General features: G+C 43.0%; 1 protein-coding gene across 1 annotated transcript in view; it reads left to right on the forward strand.

The window, feature by feature from the left end:
• Positions 1-7297, forward strand: part of TNRC6B (trinucleotide repeat containing adaptor 6B) — a 255936-nt gene extending 248639 nt beyond the window's left edge. The window contains 1 exon segment of the mRNA XM_079140810.1: positions 264-7297. Within this exon segment, the coding sequence (XP_078996936.1) occupies positions 264-651 (388 nt within the window). The 3' untranslated portion in view covers positions 652-7297.
• Positions 7298-18595: the final 11298 nt, after the last annotated feature.

Consider the following 18595-nt stretch of genomic DNA (forward strand, 5'->3'; position numbering starts at 1 on the left):
GGTTGTCAGGAATATATAAACTCCATACAGCATGAGTTCACAGTATCAGGAGTATTTGACTCTCTGGAGCTTTGGTGATACCTCCCTACATTGCATTCACGTTGAAATGCAGGTTCTGATCTGTAGGCCCAGGGTGGGATATGTGATTCTGCATACTTGAAAGCATCCAGTTGATGTGACAGTAGAGGACTGGAAGCATTCAATCCCAGGTATGTTTGACTGTTTCCCTCAGACCCACAGCTCTCTTTTCCTTCCTTCTCCAGGTGTGTGTTGGGAAACACTACCATCCTGGCTGAGTTTGCCACCGATGATGAAGTTAGCCGCTTTCTGGCACAAGCTCAGCCACCTACACCTGCAGCAACCCCAAGTGCACCAGCCACGGGGTGGCAGTCGCTGGAGACAGGCCAGAACCAGTCAGACCCTGTAGGACCTGCGCTGAACCTTTTCGGTGGGTCCACTGGGCTCGGGCAATGGAGCAGCAGTGCTGGTGGCAGCAGCGGGGCTGATCTTGCTGGCGCTTCATTGTGGGGGCCCCCAAACTATTCTTCTAGCTTGTGGGGAGTCCCAACTGTGGAAGATCCCCATAGGATGGGCAGCCCTGCTCCTTTACTACCTGGTGACCTTCTGGGAGGAGGGTCGGATTCAATCTGAACTTAGAACTTTCAACTCTGACCTCGTGACCTTTTTTGGAACAGCAGCAGCACTAACTTGACCTTTTCGTTTTTTTTTTCAACTTGCAATAAATACATTTTTAAAAGGAAAAAAGAAAACGGAGAGAGAAAAAAAAAAGGTGGGTCATTGACAGACTGTCTGAGCACATAGTTGCCTCCCTTATAACTTCAGTTTTTTCGTTTGGAATATGAATCCAAAAAGAGAACATATCACTCTTGAAATACTTGAATCATGAACGCCAACCTAGAAAGACAATGTGAAGCAAGTACACATACCATTTAAATTTAAACACAAAAAAATTAAAAAAATTAGTTTCTAGTTTTTCACTTTTTTCATGTTATATGGAAGTTGTTGCTAAGAAACATATATACTGAAAAAAAAATAGCTTTTTAACTTTGTTTGCACTGGGTGTGTTTCCGTCCTTAGGTCTACCATGTTTGGGAGGGAGGGAAATTCAAAAGAATTGTTGGGGGAGGGGGGAGGGAAGACTTGACGGAGCCTCACTTTAAAAACAAAAACAAAAAACCTTAAAAAAAAAAAAAAAAAGAAAGAAAAAAAGAAAAAATTTGTGATTGGCTGGTTGATAAATACCAGTGTGTTCTGGCACATGTAACTGCCCAGGCATGCTTGTTCTGGTATGTGTGTGCACGTGTGTTCATGTGCATTTGCGTGCATCCTCCTGTCTCTGTGTGTGTGCCTGCATCCTGCCCTTTTCTTCCCATCCCACCCTCATTTCTCAGAAAGCTGCATTGCTGACAGTTCACAGGCTGGCTGGCCGGCCATCCTCTTTTTATTTTATTTTATTTTTTAAACTCTGAGAACACACAAGCACAGGGAGCCACTGCAACTGAAGCCACTCCGTCAGGCTGCATTGAGACGAAGAGTGCTTTTTCATGATTAGAGCAGGGAGCTCCTTTCCACTTGTGCATTAGCCTGAGAGTGAGATTCTCTAGCTTTCCTCTTGACCTAGCAGTAGAGCGGAGCACTGCCAAGTCCAAAAATCAGAAAGCAGGAGGTACCTCTTGGAGCAGCTGTGTGTTCGTTCTGTTTTTTAAAAGTGAATGGCCACTAGGCACACCTGAGCATCTGTTAAGTTTCATGCAGGTCCTTTTTGTTAGTTTGAATGGGAACAGACTATAAAATAATTTTTAGATTATGTGATGTCTCAAAAGCAGAAAATCTGTGTTCCCTCTTTCCTGTGTGATCAGGTGTGAGAAATTTATCCAAAAAAAGAAAATCAGGTAATGCTGAATTGAATATTTCTATTGGTTTTCATTTTCATTTGACAAAAACAGAAAACAGTAAGTTGTGAGCAGCCTCCTGGAAGCATCGCAGCTCCTCCCTCTCTGCTCCCTCTCTCGCTGAGCGTTACCTGTGCCAGGCCGTGGCGTGTTACAGCACCAGGCCATCACTGACAGAGACGTTTACTTAACGAATGTTCTTAAACCAGTGTGTACTTCAAGCGTTCCCCTTTGTTTCGTGTTGTGTATTTCCTGTGTACGTGGTTTTGCTTAGGCAGGAATAACTTAGCAAAGACTTAAGTATGCACCTTTTTTTGGTTTTGACCTCTTCTTCCCGCCCCCTTTGTAATGTTGCTTTTTTTTATTTCTGTATTTAAAGACTTTTTTTTTTTTTTCCCAAGCATCAATGTAGTAGTACTCTGGGCCGAACAGGGGGCAACATTTAATCCAACTTCACCAAACATGTATGTGCTATGTTGGAATCACAATATATCAGACTGCTTGTTGTGAAGAGTGAAGGCGGACCTGAAGGGTGCACCCTTTATACAAAACAGGTGGGGGGGGGGGGGGGGAGGGGGATATGTGCTGGTGATAACCTAGCACTTCTGTGGACACCCCAGTCTGCATCGTACTGTTCAACATAAAGTGCCGACATTCTGTACCAGCAGATACCTGCCCATTCCAGCCCTTGGTGGGAGCAGACCTCTACTGTCCTCTGTAACTTGCTGCTTTCAAGAGAGTCTTTCTTCTTTAGCATCTTCAGTGAAAGACACAACCAATGCCTGATGCATTTGACTTTTGGTCATGTACTGTGTAGGTGGGTGGATGGGTGTGTGCAGGAAAAGGCAAAAAAAGTTATTTGCATGTAAGTGGTTTTGTGAGACTAAGAATGGGAAATTTCTGTAGTCCTGTTGGCATACTCTGTTGATGACAAACATAGCCTCAAAAGAGATTGACAGGCATAATTCAAGTGAGCACTTGCATGTGCCAGTGCGTGGGGAGCCCTTTGCGGGTGGGTGTTCACACTTTGAGTTGCAGCGCTGGTTTGATCCCACGGATGCCTTGTCCAAACTGACTGTGCCCTCCTCCTGCTCTCCGGTTTTCATCACCACCGTGCCCCTTTCACCTCTGCCCCGACCACAAGTCTCCTTCCACCCCACTGACTGCTCTCCATGTTGGAGCAGAGCCCTGTCACGGGTGGTGACCTCCAGGTGAAGCGCAGCTTGTGTTCAGACATCTATAAACAGAAGGCTAAATCTTAGTGTCCCTGGGCCAGGAGCTGTCCCAAGGCTCCTGAGAGCCAGTGGGGACTGTCCACTGCCGCTCTTGGTTCACGGCCGTGTCCTGCCCTGCCCTCCTCTCCTCCTGCCTGTTGGGTCCTTGACCTGCACTATGGCTTAGTTGAGTTCCTAACGATACTACGGTGAAAGCCGGGTGCTAGAGCCCCTCTTGTTTACAAGACATAATGAGGGATTTGAAATATGTAAAAATAAACATGAGAAGCTAAAATGTTCTTCCATCATAAGCTTAAAGGGAAAAAAAACTAAAAACTTAAAAAAAAAAGACCAAAAAGTGCATATATATATACATATAAATATATATTTTAGATGAAGACTAACTCTGGGAGCATTTAACAGTGTTTTTTGTTTTTGTTTTTAACATTTATTTTCCTGCTTTAAAATTTGCAAGCATTCTCAGGAATTCTAGGGTAGGAAGCCAGTTTTTTGAAGATGGTTTATTTAACCGTATCTTATCCTAGATAGACGGCTGTTTCTTTCCTGTTAATAAACTTTTACAAGTTCCTGAAACTTCAAAAAGTTTAAACAATTTTTACTTAAAAAAATGTAAAAAGAAAAGTCTCCACAAATGTTATTGTCATACTGGGGGAATCATACATTTTAAATCACATAGAAATATTTTTTAAAAATTATCAATTTAGCAGCAACAGGTAAATTCATTATCTTAAAAAATATGGGAGAAGGATTAAGCTTTCTGAGAGCACCATCATGGACTATTTGAAATCCCATGTAATGTAACAGGCAATGTCTGTACAGAGTGGGAATGCCGTCACCTCATTCCTTTCCCTGTAAGGCTAAACTGGAACCTCCCCTAGCCATTTTTATTTTTTCAGTGAAACCCTTCTCCCTGTCCCTTCAACCCCAGCAACAAAAGAAAGGAATACAGAAAGAAACAACAGCTTTAAAAATAAAGAAAAAAAAAATAAGAGTAATTCTAATCTGTAAAAGAGTACGGTTGGATTGCTGAGAATCTATGTAAAGAGTTAGGAAATATAGGTTAATAATGTTTGGAACAAATTTTAAACATAGGCATTACTAGAGGAAATTATATATGGACTGTTCTATTAATGAAGAATGTCTGTCTCACCTCCATTTGTCATGGGAGGAGGAGGAGAAAGCATAGAAGAATCTAATAAGGAACAAGTGATTTTACTTTCTGAGCTCCCAGCCACTGTTGTGCTTGTTTTAATTGCTGTTTTGAAGATCTGCTGCTTAATTATCTCCCTCCCTCCTCGTAGATCTGGAGTGTTTCAGTTTGGGATGTTCAGTTCTCCTTTCCTATCCCTCCTGGGGCCAGCACGACCCCAGCTTCTTTCAAATGTTAAGCTTCACAGTGGGAAAGAGACTCCGGCTCCAAGGGAAGGGAGTGGGTGGGTCGCCGCCTGCAGTGTCTCCAAAGCCGCTTTAGTGCCTTCAGCTCACATACCCAGACATCCCAGGCAGGGGACGCACATGTGCCCATGGTCCAGTCCCTCCACAGCTGGTAGGACGCTTGCCCAGGAAGGTAATTTGAGTGGTCCTGGACAGGCCCCAAAGATAGTAGGCTAAATTAAATAGATGAACAGAAATCAAGGAAGCTAAGTAGGCTTTTATGTTGTGATATGTGAAATGCCAAGTTTCTTCCTTGTGTGTGTGCCCTCCCTTACCCAGCGTTGACTTCTCCTGGTGTATAATGGTTATTGCTCCCGTGATCAGGAAAGTCTCTGTCCTGGGCCAGTGGAAGGAGGTTCCTGTTTTTTCTATGCCTGTCTTCTCCCTTCCTTTCCCCTAGCCCACCCGCTCTTGGTCAGCTTGATGGAAGCTTTGCTTTATTGGTTGGCAGTGACCTAAGAACAGGTTATGGTGAGGGTGTCATGAAAAAGGAAAGCTCTTTTTTTCCATGGTATTCTTTGGCAAGAGCCATGCCTACCAAGAAGTTAGGTGGCTTTGGTGTACTTAGAAAATTCAGTGGGCATGTCCTCTTTTCCAGTACATCCTGGCATATATACAGAGGCCACCCTTGTTACACAGATTTATTTTGTACACATTTTGGACATGTAAGCGTGAGTGTTCCATTTTGTACTAGATTATGTGTTGTTGTTTTAACATTTTATTACTAGAGTGGATAGAAGTGTGTATATCTCTTAAACATCATGAACTTGGTTTCTGTCTACTACATGAGTAGCCAAAAGAAAAAAAGGGTGAAATCGGGAAAGGGTTATCTTCCATCAGACAGGGGACCTCTGCTGCCAGTGAGATCCAGTGCCATGACCTCACTTCAGGTGTTGAAAAGCTCAGGTCTCTGCAACACTGTAAAGAAACGGACGGTCTCTATTACACCTCCAACTCCTCTGTCCCTGACCCTACAAGTGTTCCATTCACAACACTCACAAGAGTGGGCTTAGCAGTGCTTCAAGTGAAGATTCCAAACCATGGGTTCAGTCCTTAGCACCACACAAAAAAGAAAGATTCCAAACCACATTCTTTCATCATCTTTGTCCCTGTCCCCCTCTTCCCTATTTCCATATAAGCCATTTACTGCTCTTCAGTTAGTTTCACTTTAGCAGCTGATTTTCAGTTACTGTGGCTGTGGTTATAAGAATTTTCCATCTCTTCTGACATGAATGTAGCCTAAGTTAGTAATTGGTTCTTCCAAGTTCCTGTGGGTTGAATGTGCTATATAAGGTATGCAAGGGAAGGAGAACAAAATGAAGAGAAATTCTTGCCCAAGAATTTGGAAGCACCTTTATTAATATATCTACCAGAAACTAAAAATATTGATGGACTTTTAACTGCAAATATTCCTTTCATTTTCACCCTTTTCATGGAGGGGCGTATGTTTTTTTAGGGTTAACAGCCAGATTCCATTTGAACCTCAGATGCTGTGTCCTTTTTCATTTTATTTTTTGTATAGTATCATCTTGACTCTCAGTGTCTGTGTGCTGAGCAAAATGCTCAAACCAAGCCTGTCTCCTTCCAAGTGTAAATAGAGTATTTTCAACAGACTTGGCTGTAATAGCCATTTCTAAGATTAGGGCACAATTAAGTCTTTGTGTAAAAAAAGGTCCCATTGTAGCTGGGCATGGTGGCACACACCTGTTATCCCATTGATTTGGGAGGCTGAGGCAAGAGGATCACAAGTTCAAGGCAAGCCTCAGCAACTTGGTGAAACTCTGTCTCAAATTTTTAAAAAGAATTGGAGAGTAGCTTAGTGGTAGAGTGCCCTGGGTTTAATCCCCAGTCCCCCTACCCCCAAAAAAGTCCGATTTTCCTCCAAATTCAGCATATAAAGCTTTGTTATTTATGGGTTTGAGTTTTTAGTTTTATTTTATTTTTGTTCTAAGGTCTTTAGCTAGAAATAGATATATTTTTAACTGGTCAAAAAACAAACTCTTCTCCAGTGTTTTTGCCAAGTTTTGTCACACTTCATGTCTATGCATTAACTATACTTCTTAATGTTACTACAGAGAGAAGTCTTATTTTGTGATGATTTGTTTCCTCCTATGAGACTAAAACTAAGGCCACATGTGATAGTGCAGAGAAGAATTTCGTATTGTCTATCTTTAGACCTCATTCACAAAAATAGGGTGTCCTCTAGCCCTACTGCACACCACACCATGCCCCCTTTGTGTCTCAATCTACAAGGACATCAACACTCTGGAACAGTATATCCATCCAGGCTTTGTGCACACTGTGTGATGTGATCTATAGGCTTATGGCCAGTGCCAAAGGCATGTGAAGGTCCCCATTTGTCCAGTGTCTTGGCCTTTTAATTTTGACAGAGTGTGGTGATAGCACATTCTTTAGACTGGAAATAATTGTCAACTCCAAAAACCTATGAACATAGTAATAACTTAATAAAAACTGAGCATCAGCCCTCCCTAAACTGCCCACAATACATCCTCACCTCTTACCCCACTGCCAGAGGAGGCCATGAACATCTACAGAGTGAAGGAGGAACACTGGGCAGGGAGTAAAGAGTGACTTCCCATCAGCCAGCATCCACATGTGATCACTTGACTAGGGCCTGAGTGATTATGAAGTATATTTAATGTTTGAGTTGTTTTTAAACTGTCAATCTCATGCTGTCACCCAGAAACACCCCCCCGCCAAAAAGCAGAAATTGCCAGTGTTTGCCTCACAATTTAAATAGTTCCCTTTTCAGTCAGCTGTACACCTGGATCTGCTTTTAACAAGAAGCTACATGCCAGGAACATGGCACGCCCTGTCCAGAGGGTCTCAGTCATTTTGTGACAAACACTTGTCTTTTCATGTAAGGGCAAAGGTCTAGTAAACTCCACGACAAGAAGTTTTCTATGAAAACAAATAGTGTTTCCCTGAAGCAGAGTATGCCTCGACTTCGTTTTCAAACTGAGTCATTGCTTTGGAAGTAAATTCCCAATTACAGTTGATCCATTTCCAGCCAGCATCAAGTTGGGATGGATTTTTCAAAAAGGGCAATTCTTCTATACTGCTTTCCTTTCCCTTCCCACTGACTTCTGGGGCCTCCTGGTGAACTGGGCATTTCTGTGTGGCACTGGAAGGTGTGCCTCTCTTTGGGAAGGGGATAGTTGATAAAGTAGTAGGAGGTTTCAAGGCAGAGCAGAAGAAGAAGAAGTAGATTACCTCACAGAGAAGAAGACAGTAGATTACCAGACGTGAAAAGGGGTCTTCGTGCAGAGCAAAGCAAAAACCTCAAGAGCCCTTCAAGAAGTCACATACCTTGTAAAGGTAGTGTCTTTTTCACAAGTGATGCATTTTAGCCTGACACTTGCCAGAAATTTCAGGTTAAGTTAGAATAAATGTGTTTAAAACACCACCTCCTACATCCCTCTTTAATTTTGTCCCAGAAATCACTCAAGTGAAGTACTTCGGAATGTGCCTTGGTGAGTTTAGAGACCGTCTCTTTGAGGTGGAGGCCACCCATTGTGGTGGACACAGGAAGACGGTCAGCCTGGTCTCTGGGGCGGCCAGGGGCAGCTGTTGAGCTTCCATCAGCATCAGTGTTGCACATGTAACTGTGTATTAGAAATCCTGGGGCTCTCGGGGGGAGGGATGAGGTGCAGTTGCACAGGTGATAGAGGCCCACGTTAATTGGAGAGTGCAGGTTGGGTTTTGGTATCTGTGTTCCCTAGTTTTCCGTGCATGTGTGCGTGTGTGTGGCTGTTTAATTTCTTGTGTTTCCGTGAGCACTGGAGAGTTGGAATATGGTGATATTTGTGACACATTCATGCATGTAAAGAAGGTATTTTCTGGCTGGCTTCTGCGTGTGTAGCTCGGGCTATACATTTTTACCCTTTCATCCTGTGCCCTGAGAAAGCCATTGTTTTCCCCAAAGGAATTCACATCATGTTGCCGTTTATGCACACAGGGTATTGCACACAAGGAAAAAGGTTTTGAAAAAGTTGAGATTGACTTGTGTGAGAAAGAAAAGAAAAATCCGAAGTCATGTTTTATTTCTTCAGTAATTATTAGAGTGAAACAAATCTGCAGTGTCTCTTCCTTTGTTCTGATGTTTGTTTTCAACAATTCCACCTCTTCTCCCCACTCCCTATAATCTAAAGAAATACCAAGTGGATGCTAAGGGCCATTTCCACAGTTCCTCACAACTCCCCCACAGAGGAAAGCACTCCCTGCTAGATTCCTTCAGGAAGACAAAGGGAGGAGGGGAGTTCCCGCTTCCTTGCTTCACTCTCATTCCTCTCTAATGGCCTTGAAATGTATTATTATGCAAATGTGAATTTTGATACTGAATTTAAGAAGAGGTTGTTGGCTTTTTTTTCTTTTTTCAAAAAAAAGGTCCATTGTGGTCATCATTGCTTCTTTATTTTGTAACGTGAATTGTAACTATGCATTCTGCAAAGGGGGGGGGAGGGCAGAGGGGAAGAGGGTTGCTTTATGTCCTTGTTCTCCAGTTTCTGTGTCCATGGTGTCCCTACATCCTGGATGGGAGGGGGAGTGAGAGAAGATGCGCCAAGGTTGGCACTGTGGGGTCGAAAGAGACCCGAGGCCTCTTGCCATGGCTGGCAGGTCGGATGACCAGGCGTGTTTGGGGGGCCTGCAGCTCCTGACCATCAGGATGGTACAGGATCCCTGACCCTAGCTGTGCAGTGTTAATCCAGGGAAACAGTGGGACCCGAAGGCTCCAGTGTTTTCTGGACAAAGAAGTGCTCATCCTTTCCTGAATCCAGAACCCTTCAGCTCAGGAAACCACGCCTCCCTTGTGCTGATCTTGAAGTTAATCTTTATGTCAATTTAAAACTCCTCCTCTCCTTCTGAATTTCTCTTTTAATCATTGTTAAGTGAACTTATTCTTAATACGAGGGAACTGCCCTCCTCTGTGGGGAAGAGGGCTGTTGCTGGCAAGCAAGAAAGGATTCTCTTCCCCATCCGCTGTCCTGCAGCCAAATGGAATCTCTCTGCGTCCCCTGCTTTAATTATGCTATCCATACTGGTGAGCAGTGAGTGAGTGACATGGGAAGGCCTGCATAGTCCTCTTCTTAGTTCTAACATAATTCCTTTGATCTTGCCTGTGATACATCATGGCACCTGTATTGCTCTGGCCTAGGCATTATTTGCAACACACAGTATCATAAGCAAGAGATTGTTTGGCCTGTATTCAGTGTTTTCCATGCAGCAACTTTTGTTGTTGATGTTCACAGTACTGTAACGAGTAGCAGACTTGATCACAGTCTCCTCGTGCCGGTGCAGGACTGCATAGGCATGACCTTATCAGGGTTCTGCTCTGCTAGATTGCCTTTAAACAAAAAACAAACCGATCCTGACGTTTCAACTGTCTAACACAAAACAACAATACCTCGAGGTAAAAGTGCCCCTGCAATGGGAACTCTTGACTCCTGTCTCCTCTCTGACATTGGTGGGTTATCCTTTATAAAATATAAATGTGTAAATAGCAGGATAACTTTAAAAACATTTTTTGCTGTGAAAGTAACCCTAAAATATGATATTTTCCTTATTAAGCCATCAGAAGTCTCAGATCTGAATTCTTTCATGTTTAAGAAGAAAAGGCAGAACAGGTCAGTAGAGTAAATCTGCTTCTGGGTGGAGCTCTTTTCTCTGTCGCTCCCCGCCCCACAGTGACCACAGACCAGTGTCCAGCCCTGTCTTCTTAACTAGCTGCCATCTGTTCCAGCATCGCAGCCCTGGGGTGGAGGATGTCTGGATTTCTTCAGAAGATCTGTCCCCTCCTGGGACTCCAGAGGGTTTCTTGAGCGCTCAGTCCTTCTCAGTTCACACACACACACATCTTGGATATGATTATGTAGTTCACAAGGGGATTTAATCCCTGGCATTTCAGTTTGTGCTAAAGAATTCATAGTCTTGTCAGATTCTGATGCTCTGGAAATGTAGTGATTTCTTAAAAGGAAACTCATCTAAGGAGACAATGCTAACAACCCTGAAGGCGGTGCACATCCTCTGATCTTCCTCCTTCCATCAGGCTTGAGTTGGAAATACCTTTAACACCGAGCTCATAGGGCTCTGTCAGCTACTGGCTTCCTGGATTTGGCAGGGTTGGAATGGATCCTGTTCAATTAGCTTCTTTACCCCACCCCAGCTCTCTGTAAGTAAACTGTTGAGAAACCCTTTCTAGCGTGTGATCTCCCTGGTCTTGTGTCACGACGACTCCTCTGAGGAAGAAATTTGATAAGTACATGCTCGTTCTCCACCCACCTTCTGGTTTGGGCTCTGCCGACTTGGAGTTCTACTTCTGTTGTTATCTGGAGGCCCTTACCAGCAGTCTCCTTCCTCTGATCCCTCCTGGGTTCTACCTGCCTTCCTGCCCCTCTCTGATGCTCCCGAAGGGCTTTGCTGATCTCCACACCTCTTTCCTGGGACACCTCCCCACTACCACCCTTTGCACACACCAGTGACCAAAGTGTACACAGCGATCTCACAGAAGACAACAAAATGGTGCATGCACCCGAATGTGCTCCCAGAGACACGTGCACAAGACTGCACCCTTGGCCTTAATCTCAGCACGACTTAAGGTGCAGGAACATTTTTAACAAGTTAAAAAAAAAAAAAAAAAAACAAAAAAAAAACTTCTGGGAGGGAAAAAAAGCAGATACAACAGCTAACCACACCTACTCCTAACTCCCCACAATTTGCTTACAACTTCACTTTCTGAATCTGCCCCATCCCATTCCTGTTTTGCATAACCAAAAACAGACAACAAAAGCAACCTGAGGAGAGGTTTCTTGACTATTTTTATCTTTCTCCCTTTCGATGGAGATATAAATGCTGCTTTGGGTTCCATAATCCTAGGGGGCTATGTTTACATAGTGAAATACATCCTACCAAATCAGGAAACAGTGAAGAGTGGGAGTCACTTCAGTGAGGAGTCACTGAGGTTGAACCAGAGACAAGGGAGGACCTGGGGGTGTGGCCAAGGAGGAGAGGCAGAGAGGTACCACTGAATCCTTGTGACATGGGCTCCCTCCTTCCCTCCTCCTCCACAGCTCTCCTTGCCCCCTTTAAACAGAAGGTGCAGAGAAGGCATCAAAAGGAGGCTGGATTTTTAAGAGGCAGCTTTCCAACTTTGCACACAAACAGGTAACAGAAGGTACAGCAAAAAAAAAAAAAAAAAAAAAAAAAAAAAAAAACCTCTCATCTGAAACACTCAGCAGAAACAAAACCTTTCAAAAGGACTAAATAGCTGCACATATTGATGCTCTCTGCAAGTTACCTATAAGTGTTTTGTTTTTCTTATACTTGAAATAGCTTTTACAATATTATTTTGGTGGCTTTCTTTTCTCTCTTCCTATGGGCAATAGAGAAAGAGGATGATGGGATTTAAAGACACTTGGGGGAGAAAAGGGAGGATACGGCATTGTCTTTTTTATTAAACGGAGGTTTAATCAAACTCCCATATGTTGACATTGCTCCTCATGTTACTGGTTTTACATGGACACAGAAACTAGGCACTTTAGAGGTGCACTTGCACGGCAGGCTGGGCCCCCCTTTTCTATATTTTATTTTACTTTTTTAGTATAGTGGTACTTAAAATCACTGGTTCACTTAAAAAAAACAATAAAATGTTAAACTCTACTAATGTACAAATAAGCTGAAAAGTTGCATTTTATGTGTATTTTTTGCCATAGCAGGTACTGTATTTCTCATGCTGGATTTCAAAATATATATATAAATATATATATATATATATCAAAAACAAACAAAAAAAACTGAAGGGTGGTGTTTTATTGGATTGTGACAGGTTGAGTAATAAGGAATTAAGTCGTCGTCATTTCATTAAAACTGAGAGATGATGTAATGCATATATGAGAGTTTTCTGAAGGGTTTTTTTGGGCTTTTAAACAGCTTATTTTTGTTTTTGTTTAGTTTTTTATTTTATTTTATTTTGGAAAGATATGATTGTATTATGTGCAACTCAGTTGCTTACATTATAACTACAAAATATTTTTGGGTTCCTGGAAAAAAAAAAAAGAAAAAAGACTAATAAATGTGTTTGGCTGCTAAGCATTTACTATTGTGGTTTCTTGTTTTATTCTGCCAATTTAATTTCTTTTGTTGAATGTGTTATTTTTTTCCTCTTCTTCTGTCTTTCCCTGCTCCATACATAAAAGCTGTCAAAATTTTTACCTTTGAATTTGGGCCTCAAGTTTGTCCATTTTGTCTTGCTGTATGGTGGAGTTGGGTTGATGTCAAGCTGGTGGATCGGTTTGTGCTGCTTGCTGCCTTTCCTGGTGCTGTGACCCGCCACGGTGCAGGGTTCAGATTCTGTAAAAGACATTCATGTTGTTCTGCCTTTGACTGTTGTCCTGTTGAATTTCAATTTTCTTTTGGCGGACAAAACTAAAGTGGAAGAGAGAAGTCCGCCTCCTGCTGCTGCTGTGCCCCTGGGACTAACCAACCAAGTGACTTTGTCCAGAAAATGCTATTCTGAGCCCCACTCCACCCTGTGTTGGATACTACAGAACTGCTGAAGAGCATGATGGCCTCAGCTGTTGGACTGGGTTTTCCTGTCCCCACACCTCTTGTTAGCTGCCTCTAGAATGGAAAAAGGAATGGATAAGAATTAATTTCCCCCCTAATTCCCAGGTACTTTTGTTTCTGATTCTCAGAATGGTGTGTGAGGTAGGCATGGCAAAACCATTTCATCAGGAAGCTGAAGCTTCAAATGACTGAGTATTCACTCTGAGTTGGGGTGTGCTCCAAGCACATGCTCCCAGTTTAATTGAAGCTCATCTCCAGTGCTATAGGTGTGACTATAATAGGAACACGATAGTATTCAAAAGTCATTCTGGGCCAGGTGCTGCAGCCCATGGCTGTAATCCATTAACTTGGAAGGCCAAGGCAGGAAGACTGCACGTTCAGGTCAAGCCCAGGCAACTTAGTGAGACCTTGTCTTAAAACGTCATGCTGGGACTGGGGGGTAGCTCAGTGGTAGACCACAGTCTTAACATGTATGAGTTCCTAAATTCAATCTCCAGCACTACCAAAAAAAAAAAAAAAAAAAAAAAAAAAAAAGATGATTTTATGTAAAAATGCCTTTGCTGAAAAACACCTGGATTTTGAAGAAGAGGTTTGAGGAAGCTTATCATACAGACTGGTAGACTGTGTTCATCCAATTCTTTCATCATAAAAGAAGTAAACACTGGGAAATGTGGATAAGAAGAGATGAACTACATATTCAAAAATACTTTGAGGGCCAGGCCCAGGTACATGCTCTTTTATAGATAGAGCTCAGCGCAAAAACTGAAGACCTATATTACCAAAGGCTTTATTTTAATTTTGGATATTCTGAAAACGTATTAATGGCTACAGGAGAAGGTATTATAGAATTAAAGGTGGTTAAGAGACTTTAGTATCTGAATCAGTCTTCCTCCGTAACTACATGGAGAAATCCATCTTACCACCGGGGCTTCTTAGCAACTTTTGTCCAGGCCTCTCCTGCCACATGTACCCCAAATCGTGCCTCACTAGCATCACTAATTTCAGCATCCTTGACCACAGCTTCTGCCATCCCAGCTGGTTTCCATTCCTGTTGAATGGCTGTTTTGACTTCATTGACTAGTCCTTCTTTACCAGTTCAGATTTTACAGTCCATAATTCCAATAACATACTTGTTAATAGTCTTAAATTCCAGATGAGGGGTGTGCTAATGCAGTTCAGGAAGGAGACTGAGGAGGATCACAAGTTCAAAGCCAGCCTCAGCAACTAGTAAGACCCTGTCTCAAAATGAAAAAGCAAAAAAGGGCTGGGGTGGGGGCTCAATGATAGAGCACTTGCCTAGCACATGTAAGGCAATGGGTTTGATCCTCAGGACCACATTAAAAAAATAAATAAATAAATAAAATAAAGTAAAGGTATACAACTTAAAAATAACTCTAAAAGGGGGTCGGACTGGGGATGTGTGCCTTAGTGGGTTTAAGTGCCCCTGGGTTCAATCCCTGGTACCAAAATAGTAATTTATATATATGTATTGTATGTGTGTATTATTTTTTCCCCATAAGTTCCCTTGCCACTGTTTTCCTGACGTGACAAAAATCCCCACTTCGGGATCCTATTCTCTACCAGCATGGCAAAAGCAAAGCCCAACATTGCTGTGTGAAAAGTCTCTACGGGGCAAATAAGGACTCCCCTAAATCCTCTATAACCCACAACCACTTGCTGGGCAAGTGCCCTGTGCTCATCTGATCAGCTTGCTCCCTCGCTCCCCCTTGAAGACCTTTCCTTCCAGGCACTGTGGCACACACCTCCAGCCTACTCTCTAGTCTGAGGTAGGAAATGACTGAGCCCAGGAGTCAAGACCAGCCTGGGCCAATGTAGTGAGACCCAGTTTCAAAAACAAAAAGACTTAACCATTTCAAATCTTAACCTTCATGCTCTTTCAGCTGAGGATTCGCCCAACAAATACACAGGGGAAACAGAGATCTCAGCAAAATTTCCTGAAATTCTTGGAAAACCTAAGCAGAGAGGTTACCCATCCTCATGCTAGTCCCTCCTCCAGTGTTTGGGGACCCCTCCCTTCCTGTTCCCTTGGATCCTGACACCTCCTTGCCCCCTCTCCCTTCATTGTTCCCCTGGGGCCTCCTGTCAGTCAAGGTGCTCAGGCCCCTCCCAGGGTACAACACTGCCTGTGAGCACATGTGCTAGACCTGCCTCACCAGTCCCTGTCTCATCTTAACTCCAGAGGTGTGCTCACCACAAATCATGATTTTCCTTCTGCACTCCAACATATTTTCTCCATCTCCTGCATCTTGTACTTTGGTCCCCTCATGGCTGGCCCAAAGCCACTGGGTCCCACTGGTGCTCAGACCAGGCCCTCCTAGTTTTCCCTCTTCCAAAAGCCTGGATGATGCCATCTACTTCACGAACCTTTTTTTCTTTTTCCTTAGATTGTGCACCCTCTGGGCTCTGTCCCAAACTTCCTGTGTTCCAGGCCTGTTACTCCCCTTGGATGATTTCACCCAGCTCTGTTTTTTTTTGTTTTTTTTTTTTTTTGTAGTTGCAGATGAACATGATGCCTTTATTTTATGGTTTTTTTTTTGTTGTTGTTGTTGTTGTTTTTATTGGATGGTAAGGATTGAACCCAGTGCCTCACACATAATAGGGAACACTTTGCTACTGAGCTACAGCCCCAGCCTCCCAGCCTCGTATTTTTAAATACAATATTAAGGTCTGTTCTGCCCAATCTCCAACCCCCCTCTTCTGTCTATCCAACCATCTAATTGCCTGTTTCTAAGACTAATGGACAAATTGCCCCATCCTCCTGGTTAAATCTCCTCACACCCATCTTTACCATCACAGCTCACCCATTTGTTCAAACCCACACCTCCACCAGGAAGCCTGCAGGTCTACACTGCATATGGATCCACAATTTTCACATTTCACCACTACCAACTCAGGTCCCACTCTGCTCACCTGGATACAGTGTTATCCATTCTCTTCCCTTTGACCCCAGTCTAGACTGTGTGCAGCAGCCAAACATGCATGTGCTTACCCTCCACCCGTGTCCACAAGTCCTCAGGTTGCTCACTCCCTTGAGCCCCCTCATTGCAGGCCCTCTGAGCCTTTTTCCTAATGACACCAAACTCCTGCCCACCTTATTGCCATTATCCTTGTTACTGTCCCTCAAATCTTGACCTAGTTTATGACCAGATAGGAAGCTTCACTTGGTTGTTCTGTCAAAAACTAGCTGTCACCACTTCCAACCCACCTAAGGTACTTGGCCCTTGTCCTGATGTACTTTCTTCACAGAACTTATCACTGTAAAATTATCTTTCTTCTTTATTATCCATCTCCCTCACTGGAACACAAGTATCAAAAAGGGCAGAATTCTTTGTTCACTGGCTCTAAAACCTAAAATCTCTATGGCTTTGATTAGTCATCTATATCTAATGACTCCTGCATGTGATACTTCAGCCCTTTCCTTTGAACTCCAGACCTGTGTATATAGTGGTCTACTCACCATTTGGAAGCACTTGGATACCCTACAGACTCGTAAGTTCTAAACAGAATTTGGTCCTGCTTGCTTCTTTCTCCACCTCCCCCACTTAGTAGGTGGTATCACCAAGCATAATGTATCCAGTAATAAAACCCCAAAACCAGGAGCATCCTGATTCTTCCTCCTCTACTCCACCAACCTAGCTTGATCATACCTCAATCTTCTTCCTTTGGTTGACCCTTGTCCAAGCCTAGGCCACCCTCACCAATAAGTCTTATTGAACTAACTGCATAAGCACAACATTTCTCACCTCCAGCACATCCAGTTCTCTGCCCCCCAGTTTTTTGTTTTTTGTTTTTGTTTTCCCCAGTGCTAGGTATTGAACCCAGAGCCTTGCACACACTAGGCCAAGTGCTCTGGTATTAAGCAACATCCCCAGCCTCCTGCTTCCTACACCAATCCATTCTTTTTAGTCTAAACTATATCTAATAGCCAGGATGATATTTTTCCAAAACACAAATCTGTGGAGGTCATCCTCCAATATAAAGCCTATTAGTGACTTCTTAATGCTTAGAATGAAACCTCAAATATCCTTATTTCCAACAAAGTTCTCATCTGACTTCCATCTACCTTTTCTACTCATCCAGCCTCATGGTATCCCTTGCCTAGTTTCAAGGCCTGGTACCTTCGGTATATGTTATTTTGGAATAAATGGTCCTAATGAGTAATGGGATATTACATCAAGAATTTGGAATTGGGCGGGGGAGATGGCTCAGCTGGTAAAGTGCTTGCCTTGCAAGCACAAGGCCCTGAGTTCAATCCCCAGTCCCGCAAAAAAAAAAAAAAAAAAAAGAATTTGGAATCAGACCAGGTGTGGAAGTGCACACCTCTAATTCCATTGATTTTTGGAGACTGAGGCAGAAGGATAGCAAGTTTGAGCCCAGTCTCAGAAATTTGGCAAAGCCCTATCTCAAAATTTAAAAAGTTAAAAGGGCTGGGGATATAGTTCATTGGTAAAGTGCCCCTGGATAAAATCTTCAGTACTTGGGAGATGGTGGGGAGTGGCGGCCTTTAAGAACCTAAGTTTTTTTGTTGTTGTGTTTTTTGTTTTGTTTGTTTTTGCGGTGCTGGGGATTGAACCTCAGGCCTTGTGCTTGCAAGGCAAGCACTCTACCAACTGAGCTATATCCCCAGACCAAGAACCTAAGTTTTTAAAAGCTGGAAATAAAAATGAACAGATATAGAAGAAAACAACCAAAAGATCTGTTCATTGAATTAGGCTACAGTTAAGAGAGAAAAAAAAATAGACTCTGTTTGAGAGATGTTTGCTTCAGTTTAACAGTTGACAACCAGATGGAAGTGTCCCTCAGGCCTTTAAAGATCAAGAATGCTTCGGAGGACCTGCTGACTCAGGAGGTAAGCCTTGCAGTTCTACAAGAGGTTTCCCAGGGAGGAAAGGGTGAGTTAAATCTTGTGGAAATTCCCCCCCCAACTTCTTTTTCCAGGAGGGAGAGAGAAACATATGAAAGGACCAAGAAGGAACCATTGGAAGGGGACCAGAGCAAGCATCTGTCAAAGCATGAAGGAAGGGGGTTTTCCTGAAATGCTAAGTACTTCAACCAACTAGGGGGGTCTGAATGAGTACAGAAAAACAGATAGAAGCTATTTTGTGCCGGCATGGGTGGTGCACAGCGGAGACCCTGAAGCAGGAGGATCGTAAGTTCAAGGCCAGTCTCAGCAATTTACAAAGACACTACCTCAAAAGAAGAAAAACACTGGCTGGGGATATGGTTTAATAGTGAGGTGCCCCTGGGTTCCATCCCCAGCACAAGAAAGGAAGGAAAAAAAAAAAAAAAAAGAGGTTATTTGGTACAAAAATGATAATGACATAGAGGTAACATTGGGAAGTTTTTCCATTTTTTCTGTCCATATCTATCTCAAGCCCTGCATGCCATCTCCAACTTTATTAATATGTT

Source organism: Sciurus vulgaris, assembly GCF_902686455.1.
Source record: "Sciurus vulgaris genome assembly, chromosome: 5".
Lineage (NCBI taxonomy): Eukaryota > Metazoa > Chordata > Mammalia > Rodentia > Sciuridae > Sciurus > Sciurus vulgaris.